This window comes from Pisolithus orientalis (assembly GCF_024613125.1).
Source record: "Pisolithus orientalis strain OTSU chromosome Unknown F5J12scaffold_58, whole genome shotgun sequence".
NCBI lineage: Eukaryota > Fungi > Basidiomycota > Agaricomycetes > Boletales > Pisolithaceae > Pisolithus > Pisolithus orientalis.
This window is the reverse complement of record NW_026260839.1, coordinates 75,495-89,395: the sequence shown is the minus strand read 5'-3', so window position 1 is coordinate 89,395 and position 13,901 is coordinate 75,495. Positions and strand designations below refer to the sequence as shown.

General features: G+C 48.3%; 3 protein-coding genes across 3 annotated transcripts; 1 reads left to right on the top strand and 2 right to left on the bottom strand.

Annotated features, from left to right (window-relative positions):
- Positions 1 to 4,550: 4,550 nt before the first annotated feature.
- On the bottom strand, positions 4,551 to 6,579 carry F5J12DRAFT_862820 (mitochondrial pyruvate dehydrogenase E1 component beta subunit). Its single transcript, XM_051746941.1, has 8 exons — positions 6,514 to 6,579; positions 6,176 to 6,448; positions 5,769 to 6,107; positions 5,582 to 5,710; positions 5,411 to 5,529; positions 5,217 to 5,346; positions 5,016 to 5,162; positions 4,551 to 4,964 (listed from the first exon to the last, which is right to left on the bottom strand). The coding sequence occupies exons 1-8, from the start codon at positions 6,556 to 6,558 to the stop codon at positions 4,950 to 4,952; spliced, it is 1,197 nt and encodes a 398-aa protein (XP_051595256.1). The 5' UTR covers positions 6,559 to 6,579; the 3' UTR covers positions 4,551 to 4,949.
- A 168-nt stretch (positions 6,580 to 6,747) lies between these two features.
- F5J12DRAFT_862810 (glycosyltransferase family 39 protein) lies at positions 6,748 to 10,155 on the bottom strand. Its single transcript, XM_051746940.1, has 12 exons — positions 9,679 to 10,155; positions 9,217 to 9,619; positions 9,063 to 9,171; positions 8,948 to 9,013; positions 8,803 to 8,896; positions 8,569 to 8,752; positions 7,935 to 8,516; positions 7,536 to 7,853; positions 7,421 to 7,483; positions 7,329 to 7,372; positions 7,070 to 7,273; positions 6,748 to 6,995 (listed from the first exon to the last, which is right to left on the bottom strand). Exons 1-12 carry the CDS (start codon positions 10,054 to 10,056, stop codon positions 6,972 to 6,974), a joined length of 2,469 nt encoding a protein of 822 aa, XP_051595255.1. The 5' UTR covers positions 10,057 to 10,155; the 3' UTR covers positions 6,748 to 6,971.
- Positions 10,056 to 13,232, top strand: F5J12DRAFT_475395 (oligomeric Golgi complex subunit 6). The gene is made up of 11 exons (XM_051739608.1): positions 10,056 to 10,527; positions 10,576 to 10,706; positions 10,759 to 10,956; positions 11,020 to 11,187; positions 11,262 to 11,586; positions 11,643 to 11,779; positions 11,868 to 11,943; positions 11,994 to 12,356; positions 12,452 to 12,544; positions 12,620 to 12,688; positions 12,772 to 13,232. Exons 1-11 carry the CDS (start codon positions 10,198 to 10,200, stop codon positions 13,081 to 13,083), a joined length of 2,202 nt encoding a protein of 733 aa, XP_051595254.1. The 5' UTR covers positions 10,056 to 10,197; the 3' UTR covers positions 13,084 to 13,232.
- Positions 13,233 to 13,901: the final 669 nt, after the last annotated feature.

Below are 13,901 nucleotides of genomic sequence, written 5' to 3'. Positions count from 1 at the left end.
CTGTGTCAGCTGACCCCACTTCCAGGTCACTAATTCATCCCATAGCCACATCAGCTGGCCTCACTTCCAGGACACTTATTCATCCCACAGTTGCATTGGCTGACCTCACTTCTAGGATGCTAATCTATCCCATAGCTGCATCAGCTGGCCCCACTTCCAGGTCACTAATTCATCCCATAGCCATGTTAGCTGACCTCACTTCCAGGTCATCAATCCATCCCATAGCTGTGCCAGCTGACCCCACATCCAGGGTAGTTGATCCATCACCCTATGACATAGGTCAACCCCACCTTCACAGTCCAGCCTACCCACCCCCAGGGACCACCAGCCAATGTCAGTTAGTCCCAGTTTCAGGTCAAAATGTACTTGTTGGATGACCCACTTTTAGGACTACAAGTGACTGAATCATGTGCACCTGGTGTTCTTGAACTTCTCTACTTTGTGATTAACCTACAATTATGGTAAGCATGTGTGATTGCAGGTAGACAAGAGCAATACCTGCAGCTGTGCAAGCCACGAAGGATCATTGTCATCTTTAATCCCACAACCATGCTCATCTGACCAAGTCCAACTTGTTACACTCCTGAGATCATTCACAAGAGCATGCATCCTTTTGAACTACAATGACATCAGACAGCAAGATAATAATAAGTCACTGCTCACATCTCCATGGTACAGTGGCTCAAAAAAGTGTCCCAATGTTGGGTGATTTTGGCAGGATTTGAGATTTATGAGAGAACCAGTAGGAATCAGTTCAAACTCCTGTAGGACCAAAAATGGTACTAACTGTTGCCTTGACAACAAGTGGTTTTTCATATGATTTGGTTGCTATGGCACTGAGATATAACCAATTTAAAATGACAGGAGAATAGTTGCTAGTGTGACCTCTGGAAGAGCTGAAAATGCCATCCAGGCCACACATATAATAAGTGCTTTCCTTTCCTCTCCTGTTACATCCAAAACTGCTTTAAGTGTGCTCAATTCTGCATCCCTGGAGGCTCTAGTCAAGCAGGAGGGGCCACTCTTGTCTGACAAGCATAGGCAACAGGGACCTGCCTTTGCTCTTAAGCACCAAATCTTGACCTTTGAGGACTGGAATAGGGTCATCTGGTCACTTGGACTAAGATCAATAGGTTTGGGTCAGATAGGAAGGAAATTTGTGTTGAAAATGGTAGGAAAGCCTTTGCAGGATAATGTTCCTGCTTGACTACAGCCTTCAGGGATGCAGAATTGAGCACACTGCAAACCATTTGGGAAGAGACAGGAGAGGAATGGGCCACTCTCACTATATGGGTGGCCTTGATGGCATTTTCAGTTCTTCCTCATCTAGATGGAACTCTTTGATGACCCTGGCCACTGTAGAGCTTCCCAGACCAGTTCTAGAGGAGATTTGATGAGCAGAAAGGCCAGGTTCAGGAAGGGGATGGGTGTTTGCTCTAGCAGGGGCAAAAATGCATTTCATGGTGGAGTAGGGTTAGCTGAGTGTGACCCAAGCCATTTTTATGGCTCAGGATTATGTACATTACATGATCAGGCAAGGTTGAAGCAAAAAATCCTTCAGATGTTGTCAAATCCATATGTTATTTACTAAATAATGACTGACAACATCATGCTCAAAAAAGTGTCCCAATGACATGTCATTTTAAATTGGTTATATCTCAGTGCCATAGCAACCAAATCATATGAAAAACCACTTGTTGTCAAGGCAATAGTTAGTACCATTTTTTGTCCTACAGGAGTTTGAACTGATTCCTACTGGTTCTCTCATAAATCCCAAATCCTTCCAAAATCACCCAACATTGGGACACTTTTTTGAGCCACTGTACTTGCATTTGCATGCCAATGTATGCTTTGGTGCACCTTTGTATTCTGGCAACTTGGCTCTCAAATGAGCCACTGCTGTCTCAATAACTGAGTCCTTGAACCCTCCATTGCCAGCACAAGGCAAAGACTTGAGTAAGAATTCAAGGAGGGCAATCTCCTCCTCTGTGTTCCAGAGACAGCTTTGTGTGTGGGTAGGTCTTTTACTAGCATTCTGCAGAATGGTAAGATCCACTGGGCCACTCAAGCAAAGAGATTGAGATTGCCTAGACCTATTGCTGTATGAATTGGACATGTCAGGAGGCTTACTGCATAGGACTCCCAGGGGAGTGACAAACAGGACAAGGTTACCTAATCATGTTCCCACAACCTATGTCACATGACACCATGAGAGAAATTTTCCATATAATACTATCACTTGACTGGTGTTGTATCAAGACAAGGCCCCTAGCATCATATAGCTATGTAGTACTTTCTGCTGCTTATTATAGCTTTATGTGGACCTTTATGCTCCTAATTCTTTTAAGGCATAAAAACTATTTATAGCAAAGCCCCTGTTTTGAAAAGCAGAAATAGCTTCATATGATGATGTATGACACAACAATGGCAAAATATGGCAATGTTTATTGTGCATATAGCAACATTGGAGGGACATATAGCAAACAAAAGAATCCTCCCGAGGCATTGGTGAGCATGCCTTTTGGTGCCATAGATGCTCCTTTTTTTCCATTTTGTCCTTTTTTTCACACTTTGTTGTAATCAAGAATCAAGCTTATATTCCTATCATAACTACAATACAAAGACTACACACTACACTCATAGAACTAGTAGCTTATCATGGCACCTGAGTCTGATTGTAGTAGTCAGCAGAAAACTAGGGCAAACAATGTTGAAGCACCAACTCACCTGTTTGCTCTGTGAATGGCATTGGAGCCATGGAGGATGAAATTAATGATGGATGGGAGCCAAGATAGGTGTACTGAGGATGTAGGAAGAGGCTTGGACCTGGATGGTGGTGAATTTGGGGTGGATGCAAGAGAGGTAGATTGGATGTAGTGGAAGAGAGTGTGCACAACCATAGGTCATGTGACTTTTTTCCCACAGACTCGCACTTGAAATTCACTGAGTCCAATCCTCCTACAACTTCAATTCCACATAATGCCTCACACATTTGTCTGTAGGCTATGATATTTTGTACATATGTCAATCCATATCACATGCATCCACCATAGAAATATCAAGTGTTAAGATGCCTCCAGTGAGGAAATATTTGACACTCTCAGTTTGTATTGTTTGGCCAATATCTCCCCATTGCCTCATCTGTAGTCAATGATATTTGGCAAGCATGTGCATTGATATAGCCTATGGGTACCTGCAATGTTTGGAGTTGTGGAGTAGGAAATGTGAGGAGGTATTTTGAAAACAGTTACACAGAGGCAATTATGGGATCTCTGAGCCATATCTCTGCCTGTAATGGCCCTAAATCATGCCATTTTGCAGGTGGGTATCCATGTGACATAGAAAAGCACCCCTGGAATGTCAAGGTACAATGATTAACAGTTGCAGTGGTGATCAGTTTTGGATTAGTATGGGATTAGATGCAGAATAGGTTAGGTTTAGGTTTGGATTACAGTAGGATGGGGGTATGTTTGGATTTGGATGAGATTGATGTTAGATTACATATTGGATTAGGATTAGGATTACATGTATAGCAATATATAAAGCCAAATAAGACCACAAAGGACAAACTATAGCACTATAGGTAGTCATACATTTGGAAGCCCTAATATAGCACAATCTATAGCACCATAGGTCACCTTACATTTGGAAGCCCTAATATAGGGCAACCTATAGTACCATGGGTGGCTTTACATTGGAGCCTAAAGCCATCAATGGAGCACAATGTTGCCAATGTTGATCTGACATCAGGCTCTGCTAATCACAAGTGATCTATAGCAACAATGTTGATCCTGATTCATTAGTAGCTCCATAAAGCAACATTGGTTGCTCTATATCAGTCTAGGCAGATGCCACTTTTCCTGATGTGCAAAATGACAGTGTTACAAAATGGTAACTACACCACACCACACTTCAATCCAAGCTGCATAATTGTACATAGGGCACAATATACTATAGACCTAGGGGGCTGTATATTTTTAAAAAAAATAACTGCACTTGTGGACAAGGGAAAATCAATATACTGCTTAAAAAGGGTCCTTTTCAGAATAACTCACCAGGGCTGAAATCAAATCACATCAGAAAATCATGAAATGCTATCTGGGGACTCTTAAGACACTTCCCTGCTTCCTGAAAGAGTTCTGAGGCCAACAAGAAGGATCCTTTGATTGTAATTGTTGTTGCAATAATGTGAGGCAAGAGTGTGACAATACAAGTGGAGCAATGGTGGGGTGACATTATCAGCCACTGCTGATGTAAGTCAGTTTGGAGTATCAGTGCATCAGAGTTACAATGTAAGGTGTGACATTGTGTGACAGCCCTCAGTTTCACAGATCACCTTGTGTACAAGGTCACTGCACCCCAAAAATTGAGACACTTTTTTTGACATCTGCACATATGCCTCAACAACAAGTCCACATGGCAAATCCCACCAGCCACCTCACAACTGTAGCATGCAACTCTGTATCATTTTGTGTCCAAAAACCAGCATCTCTCTGGCATCTTCTACACCACACATACCCTCTTTATTTCTGTCAGAAGTTTCTGTGTTCCTCCACATGTCCATGTATTTTGTAGTGTAATTACCAATGTGATTGTGTAGTTCTGAAGCCATGCTTTCTGATGTTGCAACACCAGTCAAGTGATAGTATATATATTTCAAAATTTTTCAACTGGCATTCCAAACAGGGCCTTGACTGAAAATACACTCATGGTGTAATTGTTGGATAAACACCGAGCAACACCGTCCAAGGAATCACGCACTTACGACATAGAAGAAAATAGAGCTCATGGCGATGTCTATGCTATGTAAAAAATCATCCCGACAATAAAATCACTCATTCCACTGCTCGTCGCAGAACCCTGGCACGTGATGTGATGAATAGCGAGATCTCGGAAGGGTAAAAGCGCCGTCATAGCGAACGTCCAACGATCGCATAACTCGCACCACATCAGTAATAATGAACCTGTTCGGAGCGGTCGATAACCATAAGAAAAGACGTTACAACATTACTTACTTCCTCACGTTCCCGTCCCCGCATGAACGATGGTTCTGTACCCTTGTAGTAGATATCCGTCCACAGGTCCTCTGAGCGAGGGATAGGCGACGTCTTCGCCTCCTCAACGGCCTGGTCGACCTCCCCTTTAGCCTCTTTGTCGAGTTGCTATACAAAATGCATCAGGCAACTTTCTGAATTTGAGCAGAGGGAAGTTCGCACCTTGAGTTCTTGCTCGGTAGCGAGACCCCAATCTTCGATGTATCGTTGCAGGCCGCGGATTGGATCTTGGGTGCTACGCATCCGCTGAACCTCTTCACGGGTACGATAGGTGGTTCCAGGGTCGGACATACTGGTGCAGAACGACCACACTTAGCGTCACTGGTGGTAACGGTGGAAAGCGTAGGGTGACTTACGAGTGACCACCGTAACGGTAGGTAACGAATTCCATGAGAAGTGGGCCGTTACCCTCCACGACCCAGTTACGAGCAAACTGGACTGCATGACGAGAAGCAATGATGTCCATACCGTTGACCTATCAAGAGTCGTGAGTACGAAAGGTCCAGCCCGCAAGGCAATGAACATACCTGAATGCCAGGAATTTTATCACCCCGAGTGAAGTACTCTGTGTTGGAGGAGCTGCGTTCCGCGGAGGTACCCATACCATACTTGTTGTTCTCGCACACAAAGACACAAGGGAGATCCCAAAGCTTTGCCTGTCCACAAAAAGATAATAATCGGTTTTATACATCATGCAGACCAACGGAGACGCACCATATTAAAGGCCTCGAACACCTGCCCCTGATTGCTTGCACCATCTCCATATAAAGCGAACGTGGCTGTCTTCTTACCAAGGTATTTTTGCGCAAACGCGATGCCTGCGCCGACAGGCACCTGAGCACCGACGATACCGTTCCCACCGAAGAACGAGGGTGTGAAGATGTGCATAGAACCGCCTTTACCCTGAGACATGCCGTCTTGACGTCCCAGAAGTTCGGCGATCACGCCTTTGATCGTACCGCCACGCATGACTGCAAAAGGATGACACCGGTAGGCTGTAATGACGCGGTCCTCGGGCGTAATACCATATTCAAGACCAACAGAGACCGCTTCCTATCATACATACACCGTCAACGGTGACCGGAGAAAAAGAAGGCAGAGGCTTAAGACGATCGAAATACCTGACCGATAGCCAGATGGCAGAATCCCCGGATAAGTTTGGCTTTGTACAGCGCATCCGCTGCCATCTCCATCCGGCGCATACATTGCATGTCTTTGTATATCTTGAGTAACTCATCCTTTTGAACCTGGACCTCAAGTGAGGGAGGGTCTATTTTGTAGGTGCGGAAGGAGTCCTCGTGGAGCTTGACCGTGAACGGCTGCGAGGGGTCCGTGATAGCGTCCTGCAGCTGGGTCGTGTCCGCCGACATTTGGATTCCACGAACGAACGTGGGCTGGTAAAGGTGTTATTGGTTCAGGGCGCGGCGAGTGGGCACGGAGTCGGCTTTGATAGACTTACGATGCGACGGGCAAGGCAGGGACGTATCCGTGCGAGGGAGGCCATGGCTGCAGCTGGAAAAGAGACACCTGCACGAAATTTGGTTTTCTGTCTTTCGGCTCGGGTTCACGCGGAAGGTCATGTGACTGTACAGCCACATGGCTTCTCTTTCCCCACCAAACAAACTTCTCTCACCATATTTGGAGCACCCCATGCTGGTATCAACACTTGGGGCGAAAAGGCATATATACACGCCCCCTCTGACATAGGCTTAGCAATGAATAGTAGCGCAAATCGTATGTGAACTGTGTTATTGGATAAAGAAATCGGACGAGCGAGTCTAGCCTTGCGAAGCAAGGGATAGAAAATGGTACACAGCACGACACGATCCAATCAGCTCCGGCGCGGTCTGACATCCAATATCCAAACCAACAGCAACTAAAGAATAAATCGTCTGATGAATTCGCGCGACAGATAACTCATGCATTGTAAATATTCCAGCTCTGTCAGAAAGAAAGATTAACGGCATCCCAGTCAGCACCGCATACTTCCATAACCATAGCCTGAAATAACTCACCTTCCGCCACTGTAATCCCCAATACTCATTGACAGGTCCCTCAATCCCCCACGCCATGCCTCTAAACCACCAAAAATTGGCCACAATCGCGAATGTGGCCACACCGAACACGACACGTTTCGTTTTCTCTTTCCATCGTGCAGAAAACACGCAGTGGTCAATGACATGGCCGAACATGAGGACAGAGAAATAAAGGGTTGGGAGCTGTGAACACGTTGTCAGGGACCTGCTCAGCGAGTAGGCAAGGAAGGATACTGACGTAGTGGTGTAGATAAGTCACCCGACCCATGATAAAGAACGGGGCTATACACGTTTATTAACAGGGACTCCACCGAAACAACGCAGACATACCGTAATGCAAGAACCACCCATAAAACGCAACCTTCCCCACATATAAGAAATGCGCCCAACCAGCTGATGGATACAGCGTCACTATTTCGCATCACGCCACGACGTGGTCACTCACTTGCATCCATGTCCACATATCTCCTCTGCCACCTTACTAAATAAGTTCCCAATAACATGACAAAGACCATCAAACTCAGCGCTCCGCCCCACCATACCAGGGGCGTGCCCAATAAATAATACTTTGGCTGATGGTCACCCCACCCACACATACGCAGACCGAGGCGGAGCCAGGGCCAATCGGTCGGGTGAGATGCTAGAATGTCATCTTTATCCGGGTCGGGGATGAGAGCGTTGTTGGAGGTCATCATTGCTACGTTGAGGTGCCAAAAGTCGCGGAGGAAGGGAGACTTGTAGTGTTTGACGTCGCCAGGAGGTACTGGACGTAAGGACCCAGAAGGTTAGTGTGAGAACAACTCATCAGAAGCGGGAAAGGGAGAGAAAGGAGGAAGCCACGCACGTCGATCATTCCAGTGACTTTCCACATTCCAGTACGTATGTATATCGTCGGGATCACTTTCCTTCACGCAGCTCACCTCGATCTGTTTAAAGCCCCACTGGGGTAAGACCTTATTCGCAGCCGACAGATAACACCCCAATATGTCATGCCTCAACCTTATCCTGGTCGTGAGCGAACGGATACGGTTCACGTTGTCTTTTTTGCCTTGACGGATGTCGTCGACTATTTCGATGACCCAGTGATCTTGGACATCGCCCACAGTCGAGTTACCGTAACATGATACCTCATAATTCGATTTCGCGATAGGGGCAGGTATAGGATGGGAATGAAGATTTCGAGTGGTGGGGGGATGTTGCAACCGAACCACGTCTCCGTCTTTGACGAATCTCAGTTCGTTGTTTGGGTTGTATGCTGGTTCGTTCCAGCGAGGTAAGACCAGCCAATGATTGTTGTCGTCTTTGTAATGGTAGCATGTCACTTGCTGTTGATTGGATCCGGAGGGGTAGGTTTGGACGTGCGAGTGGAGTAAGCCACCTCCCCAGCCCATATTTTTTAGCGTGATTTTGGAGCCATAGGCGACCTCTTGTGTGGCGTGTAAGTTGGGGGATACGTGGGAAGTATATGAAATACGAACCGAGGGGATTTTTCCAAAAGTCATTCCCGACCAAATGGGCTTGGAACAGTGAGCTCATTTGGGCGTCGCCGGGACCCGTATGGTTCAGTATGAGAAAATGGAGTTTGAAAGAAGCCATGTACACCAGAATGGGGAGAATAATCAAACACAAAATTCGCGCGCTCCAGTGTCGTAGTTGATTCCGCTGGTAATGTGCGTGAAGAATGGAGGAATGAGGTAGACATGTTGACTCACCGTTGACATGCGGAGGTCACCGAATTTGTCCCATAGGTCCTCGATCGTGTAAATACCGACGACGGCAGTAACAAATAGCCCCACCCATTTCACACTGGCAGATTGGACTTAGGTCAACCTCGGTGTAAATTGTTGGTCCATTTACCTCGTTACACAGCCAATGGAGATGCCCGTCAGGCCAAGCCATAACCACCAGTCGAATGAGAACGAACTGGATAGGAAGTGAGCCCCTAATTGGTGAAATAGTGCGGGAAACGTACTGATATTGTTGGTTGTGGAATTTGGTGAGGAAAAAGACGGTCGTGAAAGTGAAGAATAACAACATGGAATCCAAAAGAATGAAACGCGATATACACAACCAAGCCACGTCTGGAATGCATTAGCGTGAAAATGGCACAAAGGCGAAAACCGTACCACACAAGATCATGAGGGCGACCAAGTGACACGCCCACGGACTCAAGCCCAGTTCGACTGCAGTATACCATCCCAAAGGGACGAGGGCAACGCCGAAGGTGGCCATCATGACACGCATGGCAACATATGGAACAGCAGCGGGGTATTTTTCTCCACTTTTGAATTCAAAGTTGCCATCGTAGCCAGACAATAGCCCAGCCAGGGCGACAAGCATCTTGCCCAATGGGGGGTGTACATCGAAGTAGAATTCGCGTTTGAGATAATGGGAGCCAAATTTTCCAAAGTGGGCTTCGTCCCACACGACGATGTCGGCGAGACCGATTTTGTGGAAGCGTGTCCAGCAGGAAAGAAGAGTGTAGATGGCGGGCGGGAGGTGTTCGAGGTTTTGGTGGATGAAATCGCTCTAGAGAAAGTGTGTTATTAGTGTGTTGCCAGGACTGACTGTGGACGGTGTTAGCGTACTATGGAGGTAGGAGGGGTAGGGTATGGCTTGTGAAGACGACCACTGGACACACGGCCTCCGATGGGGGGTCTGAGCTTGGAATGACCGTCCTTGTGGTCGTGGTCGTTGTACTGCAGGAGTGCGTCGGTATCATAGCCGCTGCCACTCATGAACCCGCCGCTGCTGCCGGGCCCCTTTGCAACTCTTCGCCTGGTCGATGTGTCCTCTGCCGACTGCATGTAGTGGAGCGGTAGCGAGTCGTCTGTGCGGGCGGTGGCTGGGATGATGGTGTGCAGAGGAGGAGTCGGGTAAGAAATTTCCTCAAATTCAGAGGACGGGGAGCGCAGAGGAGTCTCGGGTAGCGATCCAAAGTCAATTTGGACTTGACTGGGTCTCATCAGCTGCCAAACCCTGCCACTCGTGTGTGTGGACTGCAGTGTGGATGTTCAGTGGTATCAAGCGCAGCAGCCCTGCCGACGTGTCATTTCAACAACACACTGTGGCTGTTATCATACAGTACTAATAGTAGGTCGTCGACGATGCCGTCGGACACGACGACCCGCAATCCAATCACACATCGTCTGCGGAAGATACTCGCAACGTCGTTCACAGACCCAGCCGCGGTAGAAGCACTCCAGACACTCTCTCAGCTGTACAGCCCACCCCAACCAGACAGTGCAGTCAACACTGCCGACAACGATGGCGACGACTCCAGTGACTCGGATGAAGACACGGAACAGCAGCACCCGCAGGACGATGTCATTGACGAGACAGCTGCACGCGCGAGGAAGAATCTGCAACGTGATCTCGAGAACAAACTCGCCGGGGAAAGCGTGCATTTCTTGCATGCGTTCGGAGAGGTCAATCAAGTGCGTGTACGTGGGTTTGGACATGAACATCCCTATACCGTCGCCTAGAAACTAGATGACTTGGAGCAACTCGTTGCTGAGATGCGTGTGTACTGCGACGAAGCAGAGGCGCAGCTCAAATTAACAGAAGAAGCAAGCCGTTCATTGCTAGAACACGCCGAGAGTCTGCAGCAAGAGAGGTCCGTTTCGCCCTGCCCTCCCACCCTCACCCGCGCACTGAATTGCACGTAGACATCAAGTAGAGACGCGCAAATCCATCGTCACACTCTTCCTTGACCGCTTCACCCTTACTGACGACGAAATCGAGGCCCTCACCTCTCGGGATGTCCCTGTTGGACCCCGATTCTTCCTCGCTATGGACAAGACAGTGCGTATTCGCGTTGATTGCAGGGTCCTCATGTCCGGGGAGGATGGTCCCACCAAGGCAGGGTAAGCCCTCACCCTCTCCTACCCCCACCGAGGGTTTGTTTTGGCTGTTTGACGTATGTCCAGAATGGACATCATGTCGACGACGGCATCTTACCTCGAACAAGGGTACGACAAAATTTATCGATGGTGTACGTTCGAATTCCGCAGGCTGAGTTCAGAGAACCATCTCGAAGTCAGTCCTACGATGCTCGAGTCCGTAAGACGTCTTTCTCAAAGACCAGAGCTCCTTTCGTACGTTTACTCTCTCGAGCTTGGATCGTTGTTCACCCCCCCCCCCCCCTCCCCCTTCTCCCCCTATCCTCTAGAGAAGCTCTTACGGTCCTCTCCCAAACAAAACAGAACGCTCTTCTCAACCTCTTCCTAAACGCGCTCACACGTGGGGGGCCCTCTGGTCTCCCGCGTCCCATAGAGTTCCATGCGCACGATCCTATCCGATATATCGGCGACATGCTCGCATGGGTCCACCAAGCCATCGCAGCCGAATGCGAGTTTTTCGAAAGTCTCTTCGGGTTATCGGGGCGCGCGAAGCGGATGGTGGGTGAGGTGCGAGTGGCTGGTGACAGTGTAGAGGAGGAATGGATAAGGGACTTGTTGGATGCCGGAGTCCGCAAGTTGTGTGTGCCACTCAAGGTAGGTTACATGGTCGACTTTGCATATCCACAATTTACTACTCTCCGTTGCTGCAGCTCCGTGTCCTCCAGACCATCCGCGCCCAAGACGACAGCATTGTATGCTACAAGGTTGCGAATCTACTGCAATACTACGCCTTGACGATACAACGCACGATCGGGGATCGATCTGTCTTGTCGGATACACTACGAGAGTACGTGTGCTCCTTTTCCGCTTGATAGTCCTTTGGCGTGTCGTTTGTTGAACCAGCTACGTTGAGTCATCCTGATAAATGTATGCAGGATCACACAGGCCAGTTATAAAGTGTTCTTCGATACGATTGAAGCACAGGGCAGAGCGATACTCCGGATACCGCTGGTAAGTGACTTGTCGTCCTATCGGTTTCTCTCTGACGACCAACATAACAGGACCTCGACGACCCATCGCTTGCGCCTCCCAATTTCATCATGGACCATGCACAGGTTCTCAGGGAAATCATGCAGGTTTATGATTCGTCTTTGCTTGATGAGGGTGTGGATCCATCTCCAACGGGTGGGACTGAGAAGATGGACGATAAAGACGAAGGTGATAGTGAAGACGATAGTGATGCTGGGAATAATGGGAACGACGGTGATGCAAATGCAAATGCAACAAAGAGATTCAATCGGATCCTGGATATTATGGTCGACCCCGCTATTGCCATGTGTGCTGCTGCATCTGAAGAAAAAGCCCGCCTACGTCCTCAATGGGATAGCGCTGTGTTCGTGCTAAATTGTTTATGTTATTTGAAGGTGTGTGCGGAATGTGCTTCAGTCATGCCATTCCTTTCCTCCATTCGTTTGGTGACAGATGCTGACCAGTACTGATCAACCCGGCGCTTCCCCAGAACGTACTAGAGCCTTTCTCATTCACGCGGGTTAAGCAAGAAGAGATCGAAAAGATCACCCAGGACAGACTGTGTGCGTTGGAGGACGATCATGTGAGGCCATTTTCTCTTCCCCTCTTACATTCTGGGGCGTTGGTGTGGTTTCTAATGAAGGATTTAATGGAACAGTATGATCACATTCTTCGAGATGCTTCGCTTTGGGACGCTGTGCATACCTTGGAAACGAAAGATCCGGCGGTGCGTTTACGTTCGTGTTGTCGATACATTCTTTCATCTCCGCTGACGTGTGATGCTTGCCCGATCGCACACCGACAAAACAGACACCACTATCCCGCCTGCCCGCGACCGAACCCGCTACGCTTCAACTCTCGCTTTCCAAATTCTCCCTGTGGCTCTCCACGCCAGATACGGTCTCATCCCCACGTCTTGCGCCTCTCTCGTCTGCCGCGATCGCGGGTCGCGTGCACCGTGAAGCATTGAGAAGACTCGTGCACGCGTATGAAAAGTTGTGTGAGGAAGTGAAGAGTGGGAAGGCGAGGTACGAAGCGGGGAGTGTGTTGTTGGGGAGGGAGAGGCCGTTTGGACAGGTTGGGTTGTTGTTGCAGATTTTTGGTTTGGAGGAGGAGGCTTAGCGAGCTCGGTCGTCGTGACGTCGAGTGCCCGCTCGCTGTGTGCAACAATACACTCCCTGAGTGACCACTCACTCGGACAACCCCGTCTGTATGTCACAGCTGTGCGGCACCCCGGTATTAGCGTGATCCTGAAGTCATCACACAAATGTGTTAGGAGCTGACCCGTCCACATACTACCAGGAATCTCTGTAAGCTCATCGACATCTGAGGTCTTGTATAGTTTCAAGGCAGCCTCGAATATACTAGCGAGATGTCTATTGGCCTTAATCTTGATCGCCTTTTTAGCCCCTCAACGGTTTCAACCTTTGAGGCTGTGACCCGGAAGGGGCTGTTGCTTTCTGCCCCTCGGATCCAACAGAAAACACTCAAGACTTGAAAATGGGAAGGATGGTACCAGGTGGCAAGAACGGTAAACCGCAAGCGGCACGTACCAATAACGATGTGGTGGCGGGGTTACAAAAATGCTCGACAGCTGTTGCGTAGGCAGCAATGGTTTGCCCAGCATGGGGGGTGACAGATTACCAAGAATTTTGTCGTCGTCAATAATTGCCATGTCCTGAAGTGCCTTAAAGATTGCAGCAATTGACAGTGGAGTATCTGATTCTGAGCCGATAAATTTCTTGACTGTGTTGGTCGTCATGCATTCATGAGTGAAGGTGCCTCGATTACTCTCAAACGATGAAATTTGAAAGGGTGAACCGCGCACCCAATAGTAGCCAATTGTAGCTGCACATGCTTGCAACGAAGAAGTTTGAAGCCAGGGGAAGAAACAGCGGCATCACCGATAATAGGGGGTCTAGAACTTTCAGTTGAGTTCA

Coding starts and splice junctions, on each gene's coding strand:
- F5J12DRAFT_862820 (XM_051746941.1), bottom strand. CDS start 6,558: ATGGCCTCCCTCGCACGGATACGTCCCTGCCTTGCCCGTCGCATC. Junction 6,449..6,513: donor CCTGCCTTGCCCGTCGCATC/GTAAGTCTATCA, acceptor CACCTTTACCAG/CCCACGTTCGTTCGTGGAAT. Junction 5,347..5,410: donor TACCGTTACGGTGGTCACTC/GTAAGTCACCCT, acceptor GTTCTGCACCAG/TATGTCCGACCCTGGAACCA.
- F5J12DRAFT_862810 (XM_051746940.1), bottom strand. CDS start 10,056: ATGAGACCCAGTCAAGTCCAAATTGACTTTGGATCGCTACCCGAGACT. Junction 9,172..9,216: donor CGCCCTCATGATCTTGTGTG/GTACGGTTTTCG, acceptor AATGCATTCCAG/ACGTGGCTTGGTTGTGTATA. Junction 9,014..9,062: donor TTCCACAACCAACAATATCA/GTACGTTTCCCG, acceptor CTTCCTATCCAG/TTCGTTCTCATTCGACTGGT.
- F5J12DRAFT_475395 (XM_051739608.1), top strand. CDS start 10,198: ATGCCGTCGGACACGACGACCCGCAATCCAATCACACATCGTCTGCGG. Junction 11,188..11,261: donor CAAAGACCAGAGCTCCTTTC/GTACGTTTACTC, acceptor CCTATCCTCTAG/AGAAGCTCTTACGGTCCTCT. Junction 11,587..11,642: donor AGTTGTGTGTGCCACTCAAG/GTAGGTTACATG, acceptor CCGTTGCTGCAG/CTCCGTGTCCTCCAGACCAT.